At 40.7% G+C, this 9,733-nt stretch overlaps 1 protein-coding gene across 2 annotated transcripts; it reads left to right on the top strand.

Moving 5' to 3' along the window:
• The first annotated feature begins 1,651 nt into the window (after positions 1-1,651).
• LOC148009548 (NADPH--cytochrome P450 reductase-like) lies at positions 1,652-6,619 on the top strand. Of its 2 annotated transcripts, XM_087672475.1 has the most exons (19): positions 1,652-2,094; positions 2,207-2,598; positions 2,806-2,868; positions 2,995-3,071; positions 3,163-3,220; positions 3,446-3,532; positions 3,636-3,672; positions 3,771-3,840; positions 3,965-4,162; positions 4,250-4,342; positions 4,431-4,659; positions 4,751-4,834; positions 4,923-5,074; positions 5,160-5,256; positions 5,342-5,494; positions 5,595-5,672; positions 5,757-5,879; positions 5,974-6,087; positions 6,165-6,619. In XM_087672475.1, exons 2-19 carry the CDS (start codon positions 2,344-2,346, stop codon positions 6,243-6,245), a joined length of 2,049 nt encoding a protein of 682 aa, XP_087528601.1. In that variant the 5' UTR covers positions 1,652-2,094; positions 2,207-2,343; the 3' UTR covers positions 6,246-6,619. The 2 variants fall into 2 exon arrangements, with proteins under 2 accessions (XP_087528601.1, XP_087528600.1); XM_087672474.1 differs by having other exon boundaries at positions 1,652-2,598.
• Positions 6,620-9,733: the final 3,114 nt, after the last annotated feature.

The raw sequence follows: 9,733 nt of genomic DNA on the forward strand, positions 1-9,733 counted from the left end.
TGACTATTTAGAATAAACATTATATGTTCACCTTTTTCATGTCTTCCAAATATAAAGCGACCGGTCTCATGTGGCTTATAGTTTCAAAGAAGCTCATGCATGCATTTTAAACCACTAGATGGTTTTTCAACAACTTGGTCACATTTTTCTTCACCCAAAGATTTTGCCTAAGGTCACCTTGAGAGCTTGTAGTATTTTCAACCAATTTGGTTGAAATATTTTTAATTGATTTGATGCTAAACTTAATCAACTATTAAAAGTATCATGTAGTTTTCAAATTTGTATGGTTTCTAATAACGCTAAGAAGAAACTCAATCAAGCTTTTTTACAAGTTTGAAGTCTTCTAAGTTTCACCAAAAACTAAGAGTTGGTTCATATCCAATGTTAGGAGGGGGCGAGGAGTTCACCTAAAAGTCTCGTCAAGTAGAAGTGTGGGGAAGGTATAAGAGCTAATAGAGTGATGCGTTTTGTAAAAATGAGAGGAATCCAAGTTTGTATGATGAGGGGGTCAAAAGACCTTCCAATAATTGCTTTCTTGGCAATGATGAAGTGAAGTGAAGGGAGTGACAACAACAATTTTTGTAGCGATAGCATATTGATGATTTCCACTGGTAATTTCCTTAGGTGTCACACAATAATAACTTTTCTAGTGATGGCATATTGATGATTTCCAACGGTAATTACCTTAGGTGTCAAACAATTGGCATTGCTACTCTGGGAACCAATGAAAAGCTCTATTTCAAATAATTCGCCAATCGTAAAGCTAAAAATGTCATTAACATTGTAAGCTATTTTGGATGCTCTTGGCCTTGTACACTAAGCATGTAAATTCTCATCAAGGATATGAGAGGAAAACATTTAAAAGTCCGACCTTGGTTTTGAAGGGTAACCTTATATTATGTTTTGAAAGGGAAAATAGGGAAATATTCTCTATTAATTATCTTAAGAAAGATACCCTTGAATATTTTTTAAAAATGTAACTCTTTTAATTTAAATGTGTTATATTGCCTCACACAACAAAATTGTATGAATGGATTGAGCTGCTTTTCACCTTTTTGTGTGGATTAAGCTTTGCATGTTGGTGAAAATTCCCCTGGCAACCTCGCCGAGGATTGAACCATGGACCTGCACACAGACCGCGTTGGCGATGAATGGAGGCTTGCACTCTTGTATGAAGGGATAGGTAAGTGCCCCAATAAGGGATTCGGCAAGCCGCAAGGGATCATGGCTTCCCTCAAACAAAACAATTTCTAAATTCCGAGCATTTTCCAAAAACTGTGAAAGGCTTAGTTAGAAGTTAGTACTTACCTCATCAGGAGTGATGGCGCGATGACGTGCGCGCACGGGCTTGGACTTGGTCTAAAGCTCTCGGGACTCGGGAGGCGGCTACCTGCGCATACGCCTTGAATCGGGCCCTTTTTATTATTATTTAAAAAAATCACCGGGGTCCGCCACCAGAACCACCTAACCAAAAAAAAAAGAAAGAAAAAGAAAATGAAAAATGAAACCGTTCATTGGGTATGCAATGGGAGGTTAATTAGCTAGCACTAATCGCAAGACGAGACACGCCTACGAATTCTCCTCCACAAGCTTGTTGAAACTTGACGTCGAGGCTCGTCCTTCGCTGGCCCACCAGTCTCTCGACTCTCTCGCTCTCTCTCTCTCTCTCTCTCTCTCTCTCAACACCACACTCTCGCGCGCCGGAGAGAGAGAGAAGAGGAAGCGAGCGTGTCTGACTCGTCGAAGCTCGGAGTCCCATCTCTCTCTCTCCTCTCCTCTCCTCTGCTTGCTTGCGGCTGGCCTCGCGCTTGTGCTTTAAAGGCTTTCCTCGCCGTGAGCCGTCGTCGCAAGCAATGTCATCCGCACGATAAGCAATAGTTTGCCGTGCATCGCCTCTTTCTTCGTGACCAGCATCCTCTTCTTCGTGACCAGCATCCTCTCCTGTCTCACAGCTCATCTTGAAGCCCCGTCGCGGCCTTTTCTTATTTCTGTCGTTGTGCTTCGCAATCGAAGCACGATCTGAGTTTGTGCTTCTGTTCAAAGCTATTTCATTCCTGATTCCTTGTTTAGCTGCCCCCCCGCGCCTTGGAATGAGTAAGTAAATTGGTCCTCGTAGCCTCACTACAGCTCCTTGGATTTACGGCAGGCGTGCAACAGCGATTCAACAAGCCTTTCTCAACTTTTTGCGTACCCTTGTGGCCGGCAGGCTAGGTTGTATTCAGCGGAACCGTTGACACAAATTCAAGAGCCTTCAAGTCATAAGGAATTCTTTTCTTCCTGCGTTTTGCAAGGCCCTCGGATTTTCTTTGGTGAAGCAATCATTCAACGGTCTGCACCATAACCATGGTTCAGGCCCCTCCCATTACCCTTCTGTTTGAGAGTCCTCTTTTCTCAATCGTCTTCGTGGCGGCACTGGTGCTCTCTTTTGTTCTGATCGTTTGGCGTCTCTCTGGAGGCGAGAAGAAGAAAGCACCTGTGCAGGTTGCTCCTAAAAAGCTGGTCGTGGAAGTTCCAGAGCCTGACCCTGATGATTTTTCACAGAAGAAGGTTACAGTGTTCTTTGGAACTCAGACAGGAACAGCAGAAGGATTCGCCAAGGTATTCACATCTCTTACAAATAAACTTATCCCGATAATAACAGATGTACGGCCCACGGGCGTAAAATCCCCTTGAAACATGATCTTCGCAATGATCTGTCAGTAACACTCTATCGTAAGTTGGAAAGAGAGCATCATTGTAAAGGAAACTCTGGGCAACGTTAGGGTGTGGCTTTCCCCTTTTGACTTCTTTGTTCTTTTTTCTTAGGCTTTGGCAGAAGAAGCCAAGGTTCGATATGATAACCGTGTGATCTTTAAGGTAGTCGATCTGGTAAGTTTCTCCCTTGCCATTTTCTAGATTGTGGAATAGAGTGCAATATGTGTTGGTGTTGACATATGCCTATGTGCAGTGTTCGTTTATCTGATTCCTTTATGTACTATATGATTTTGTTATCAGGATGAATATGGAGCAGATGACGATGAATATGAACGAAAACTGAAGAAGGAGAGTTTGACATTGTTCACGGTGGCGACGTGAGTGTTGGTGTTTGTTGCCGTAGATCTGTATGATTCTTGAAAAGCAGTTTAGAATATAACAGGTGAATTTGCAATGTCTGTAATGCAGCTATGGGGATGGAGAGCCCACTGACAATGCAGCAAGGTTTTACAAGTGGTTCGTGGAGGTATGGATAAACTCAAACAGTACGTGATATATTGTCAGGAATGTGCTCTAGTGAGCTGAATGCTACTTGTTTGGGATTATTGTGGGAAGAGCATATAGTTCATGTACAGAAGCAGAGTATCATGGAGTTAAAGCTGTCCTTTTCTGCTCCTGCTCATTGTGCTGCCATACGAGTCGGGTGTGGCCTCAGCGAGGTTGTTAAAGTATCTGTTCTTCATCATTGCAGGGCAAGGAGGGGCGGGGGGAATGGCTTGCAGGCATGAGTTTTGCTGTGTTTGGCCTTGGAAACCGGCAGTATGAGCACTTCAATGAGGTACAGTTTCGGGCCTGCATATTTAGATTCTGTAAAAAATTTAGGGTGTCAAGCATGTGATTTCCTGTAACCTCACAGAAGTTTCCTGTTCATGTGGGTGAAGGTTGCCAAAAAGGTAGATGCAGCTTTGGTGGAACAAGGTTAGTTTAGTCAATGCTGTCCTCATCTTATTTTTTCAGAAAAAATCTTTGATCTTTTAGATTTGGCAACACTCTAATAAGGTGTATATGGCTCACAGGTGCTAAGCGGCTTATTTCCTGTGGCCTCGGAGACGATGACCAGTGTATAGAAGATGATTTTACAGCATGGTTAGAAGACTCTACCTCTTTCGTCGCATTGGCATAATGTCCTTGTCCATCACCATGAGGCATTGTTATTTTCTGCAACTATTGACGTGTAGGCTAGCTCATTTTGGATTTAATTTGGCTACAGGCGAGAGCAGCTGTGGACGGCGTTAGATCCTTTGGTGATTGATGAGAACGACACTACTCCAGCTGTCACTACGCCTTACCAAGCAGCTGTTTTGGAGTATCGGGTGGTTATGCACGATAGTGATACCAAAGTGCATAAAGAGACATTTGAAGCCAGAATGAACGGGCATGTTGCACATGATGCGAATCATCCCTGCAGGTGTGAAAATCTTGTGGATGAATCGAATGACAATTTGGGAATTCAGGAAAGAATACAATTGATAGGTCTCAACATTATTTCTTGCAGGGCAAACGTGGCAGTCCGCAGAGAATTGCATTCCCATTTGTCAGATCGCTCTTGTATCCACCTGGAGTTTGACATAGCAAATACTGGTCTGATGTGCGTGAAGGAGCTTCCAGTATTCTTTGTCTTCGTGATATTGATCTGGATACTCTTGTCACATGCATCTAAGTTTCCTACCTTGCAGGTACACCACAGGGGATCATGTTGGAGTTTATCCAGAGAATACCCCTGAAAATGTTGAGGAGGCAGCAAAGTTACTCGGGTACTGTCTAGACACCAAGTTTTCTCTCTATTCTGAATCAGAAGATGGTTCGGCAATTGGTGGTGGCTCTTTGCCACCACCATTTCCTGGGCCATGTGACCTACGCACTGCTCTGGCTCGATATGCAGATTTGCTCTCCCCTCCAAGAAAGGTACTAAAAGTCACTTCCTTTTCATGGTTGTCCTGTTTTGCTACTTAAAATTTGTGGGTAGTTAACTGACATGATTGATGCTTTATTACAGACGGCACTTGCAGCTCTAGCAGCTCACGCCTCTGATCCTGCTGAAAAGGACCGATTGAAGTTTCTGGCTTCGCCCCTCGGCAAGGTTTGAGCTTTCAATAGCTTGTCAGTGTTGTAGTCTGCTCAGAGTCATCCTTGTTGTATTTACATAGCTTATTGCTTTTCGGAAGCAGGATGAGTATCAGCAATGGATTACAGCTAACCAAAGGAGTCTTTTGGAAGTCATGGCAGAGTTCCCCTCTGCCAAACCTACTCTTGGCGTCTTTTTTGCATCTGTTTCACCTCGTCTTCAGGCCCGCTATTATTCCATCTCTTCTTCACCAAGGCATGCGCAATGGAGAAACTGTCAGTATGCTTGTCCACTTAGACCCACACCTAGCATAACAGACTGCATATGTTTGTACTTGCAGGTTTGCACCTGATAGGATCCATGTCACCTGTTCTCTTGTGTATGGAGTGAGCCCGACTGGTCGGTTCCATAGAGGGGTCTGCTCTACGTGGATGAAGGCAAGTGAAAAGGCTATTTACTGGCTAAGTTTAACTTGTTTACGGCCTGTCTCTTATGTCAGCCTGTGTCTTTCCGCAATATTAGAACTCTTTGCCAGCAAGCGAAGTAAAGGATGAGTGCAGCTGGGCACCCATCTTCGTGAGGCAGTCAAATTTCAAGCTTCCAACTGATCCTTCAGTTCCTATCATTATGATTGGTCCTGGTACTGGTCTTGCACCATTTAGGGGCTTCATGCAGGTGGATACCTTTTCCTGTTTCTAACGATCATCAACAGTATTTCAACGTTGTTATGGGGACCTAATCAAGCCATTAACTTACTATCACTGCCTTTTTTCAGGAAAGAGCTTATCTGAAAAAATCCGGTGAATCGCTGGGGCCAGCATTACTTTTCTTTGGCTGCAGAAATCGGCAGCATGTGAGTTTTTTTGTCGATTTTGTGGTCCGGGAAGATGTATTTCCTTCTTCTCTGGAAGTTTGGATTCAGCTTGAGATGTTACAGGATTACATTTACGAGGATGAACTCGAACAATTCCTGGAGGACGGGGTGATATCTGGACTCTTTGTGGCGTTTTCAAGGGAGGGTCCCACAAAAGAGTATGTTCAACATAAAATCATGGAGCAGGTTAGAACTCGCACTGGGCAAAGCTTCTGATCGTCTTCTTTTATATGTTTCGCCGTTTGACATTAGAATGCTCTGTACCTTTCTGTACCTGCAGGCAGCAACGTTCTGGAATATCTTGTCAGGTGGAGGCTATCTTTATGTCTGTGGGGATGCTAAGGGCATGGCTAGAGATGTACACAGAACTCTTCATACTTTAATTCAGGAACAGGTGTGTGATGTTTGAAACTTTTCTTACTTCAACAGACTCACCCTGTGAATCTGACCATGCGAGCAAAAAAATTCCAGGCTTCTGCGGACAGCAATAAGGCCGAGGCAATGGTGAAACAACTGCAAACTGATGGAAGATACCTGCGTGATGTCTGGTAAGTTGTACACGTGAATGCAGGGGGGACACAGTGACTTGCATCTCATCGGGACCAGCTGGTCCTGCTCAAGGTGCTTCATTAGACAGTCGATGGACTACGGCATTTTACAAATTTGTTTCAATTTTCGGAAGGACGGGAGAGAAGGTCCTGTCGAAAGCCCTGTAAATCTTCCGGATGAATTGTGAGATTCAATTGAGATTGTGAATGGTATAGAACCAACATCTATTGCAACTTGCGAATAGTTGTAATGATGCACCACAATGACTGCAGATTGCAGTTGTATAACACGAGTTCAAGTTACCATTGTACCAAATGCCTTCTTGGATGTACGGGCCGTAAACTTCCAATCATTACTTTGTTTTTTGTCGATTTAAACCTTAATTTTGGGCCCTCGGGTATGGCTGGCTGAGTTCAACTAATCCCAAGGATGGACAAGTTTGGACAAGTCTGGATTTGCTTGACCCGATTGGGGAGTCTTGGCACCTTGAAAATCTATTGCATTAAAGAGAGGATCTTTTGACACCTTAAAATCTTTTATTGAAAGAAAAATATATACTTTAATGAGAATTTTGTACTTGAATTTTTAATATTGATATCTCATCATGATATTACTTGTGCTACTTCACTACCAAAAAGAGTCTCTTCTATTTTAAAGTCGTCTCAAGAGCTTTAGCATAAAGCCTTGTGCACTTGGGCACAATTCCTTGTAGCTTTAAATACAAAAACTATAACTCGGACACCAAAAGATAGTAGTATTAATGAAAATAGTGATAAATATTTCCTGCTTTATGAAATAGGCCATTCACTTCAGCATAAAGCTTACTTTGGTCGGATCTATTTGGCCAATGTGACCTAGAAGCTTGGCAATATACCAATACCATCATACCACATTCCTAACCATGGACTAGTTCGCCTCTAGCCTCTTGTTTTCAAATATTCCATTTGCAATAAAACAATATTGGCATCCTTTAGCTTAGGGAAATTTAGTTTAATTGGGATTGGAGTGTAAAAGGCAAGAATAGGTATTGTAAACATCTTTTAGCTCATTTGTATACATAGCTATTTCTTGGAACTTCCAAGGTTCTTGCCTTCCTCCATAATATTGAGGGTGAATATTCAACACTCACCATAGCAAGATGTGGATTTCTTATAGCAAGCTATAGTCCATGATTCTTATTGTACTTTTGATTTCTTCTAGCTATGGGGTTATTGTGTTGTAGATTTTATAAATTTTTATCTATGTTATTGCTATGGTTAGCCGATTTAATTGTTGTTTTTTGATTTTCTTGTCATTGTAATTCAATTTGGGCTAAGTTCATTTCAATGGTATGAGAGCCTTGAATTTGATTCTTAGCACCTATCACCTCTCAAAGCTTGGATCTTGGCATCCAAGGAAGTCTCTCCAACAAGTTGGCAACACTCTTTCTTCATTCAAAGCTTAGCAATGGTGATTTTCTTTCTCCCCCTTATTGTGTATTTAGGACAAAAGTGAATCTTTACAAAATTCTTTAAGATTTCAAGGGGCTTTCACTTATGTAAGCTCTTGGAAGCATTCTCTTGTTTTATTTCAGACATTGAGCCATTTCCTCCTCTCGAAACTTCTTTAAAACCCTAGCCATGGAGTTTATGGACAATAAGCTAAATCTTGCTTAATTTATGTAAAATTTATAGGACTTTTACTCAAATACATTCTCAATACTATTATTTACCTTTAGCATGTAATGAGAAAGTAAGATTGAAGCATTTGGACAAGAATTAGAGGATCCTTGGTCTCTAGTTTGGGGTAAAACAAGGCATTGGTTTCTAATCAAGATTTGAAACAATTCATTGAATGCCCAAAGCTTTATTTTAGCCAGGTAAAGCATCCTTGTTTTTTAGAACACTACCTTTTTTCTCACATTTTTTGTAGTAAATTGCAACTTTTTACTACCTACACCTCTCTTTTGACTATCTACACCTCTCTTTTTTTTGTAGTAAAAAAGGTAGAAGTAAATTGTAACTTGAAATTGTAGTAAATTTGTCCTACCTACACATATTAGGCTTCATTTTGAGCCTATAAATACAAGGATTGAAGGTATACAACTCTTGTTTATAACCCATTTATTAACAATAGGTTTTCTTTTACCGTAACCATTCCAATGGTTATGAATAAGAAGAAAGAGCAAATGTTGGAGAGCATAAATGAAGACTTAGTTGAGTATCAAGCAAAGATAAAGTCATCCATTAGAGTCACAAATTATGGACAAAAGGATGGGAATGATGACAATATACATGAAGAATTACAATGGCCAAGAGACCCTATTGATGTGGTACATATGTCTAAAGTGAATGGATCACATGATTGAAACAAATTTCAACAACTTTATCATATGATTGAATGCACGGATGAGTATATCATTCAATTGAACTAACAATTGATGATAAATTTGGACAAATGGTCAATCACTAGGAGAAGTTTGGGTAGCATAATCAATTGTTGGATACTAAGTTCAATTAGATGATTTTCATTCTCAGCAACTTCGATAATAAGTGGCAAAGCGCTCCATCTTTTAATGATAATGGGGCATCAATTCCAAATAGCAATGTAAAGTCAAGGGTAGCCCATCCGTTTATACACTCAATCTATGAAGAAGGTGGTCAAGAAAACATTTCAGCCTCCTAACTCTTGAAATAGGGGAAGATCAAAATTTGACTCTTCCAAAGATCATGGATAGCATGAAAAGTATACTAAAAAAGAAGAAGACATTCATGGGTGTGACTCTTTTTATAAACAGTTATTATCCATACTAAAAAATGTTTAATGCAAGGAATAGACAAGGTCAACACCTTCATGAAGACTCAAGAAGAGTGAACAAAGTGCAACATGATGATGATATTGAGGAAATGATTTCACCTATTCAGCCCCCTCATAGTCATCAGCCACTTGGAACTAGCTCACTTGGTCATTACTCTTTTGGCAACAAGAAGAATGGTCTGTAATCTTATAACAATAACCATGGATAGCCAATATGGGATAATCTCTCTTGAAGGTAGTAATAAATTGGTTTACCCAACAACAACCATTACTACCACTGTGATAGAGAGTACAAAGAGAAAATTAGCATACCACAATTCAAAGGGGACAATCCCTCACCAATGGAGCTTGAAGAATGGATTAATAAATTGAAAATGGCTTTTGCCCTCTATCCATGCCATGGTGAGGCAAATATTTGCTATGTAGCTTTACACTTAGAGGGATATACATATACATGGTGGAGAGACATGATGAAAATTGGGAAAATATTTTATGATTAGGAAGTATTCCAACCACTTTCTAAACCTTTTCATGTAGGTTGAGGACATTTCTCATTCAATAAAGTTGAATAAGTATATTTTTGGATTAGATCTAAACCTTTCAACAGAGGTGGGGGCATCAAAGCATGCGAATGTACATGTGGCCACATAGTATATTGAACGCTATAACCTAAAATATAAAAGAAAAATGAGCTG

The sequence above is a fragment of the Lygodium microphyllum genome, chromosome 30, assembly GCF_053477565.2.
Source record: "Lygodium microphyllum isolate KBCC chromosome 30, Lygodium_microphyllum_v1.1.10, whole genome shotgun sequence".
NCBI lineage: Eukaryota > Viridiplantae > Streptophyta > Polypodiopsida > Schizaeales > Lygodiaceae > Lygodium > Lygodium microphyllum.

Bases quoted from the DNA above. Each gene is read 5' to 3' on its own strand.
- LOC148009548 (XM_087672474.1), top strand. From the start codon at position 2,344: ATGGTTCAGGCCCCTCCCATTACCCTTCTGTTTGAGAGTCCTCTTTTC. The intron at 4,163-4,249 runs GTGTGAAAATCT...TATTTCTTGCAG, and splicing joins GATGCGAATCATCCCTGCAG to GGCAAACGTGGCAGTCCGCA. The intron at 5,257-5,341 runs GCAAGTGAAAAG...CCGCAATATTAG, and splicing joins TCTGCTCTACGTGGATGAAG to AACTCTTTGCCAGCAAGCGA.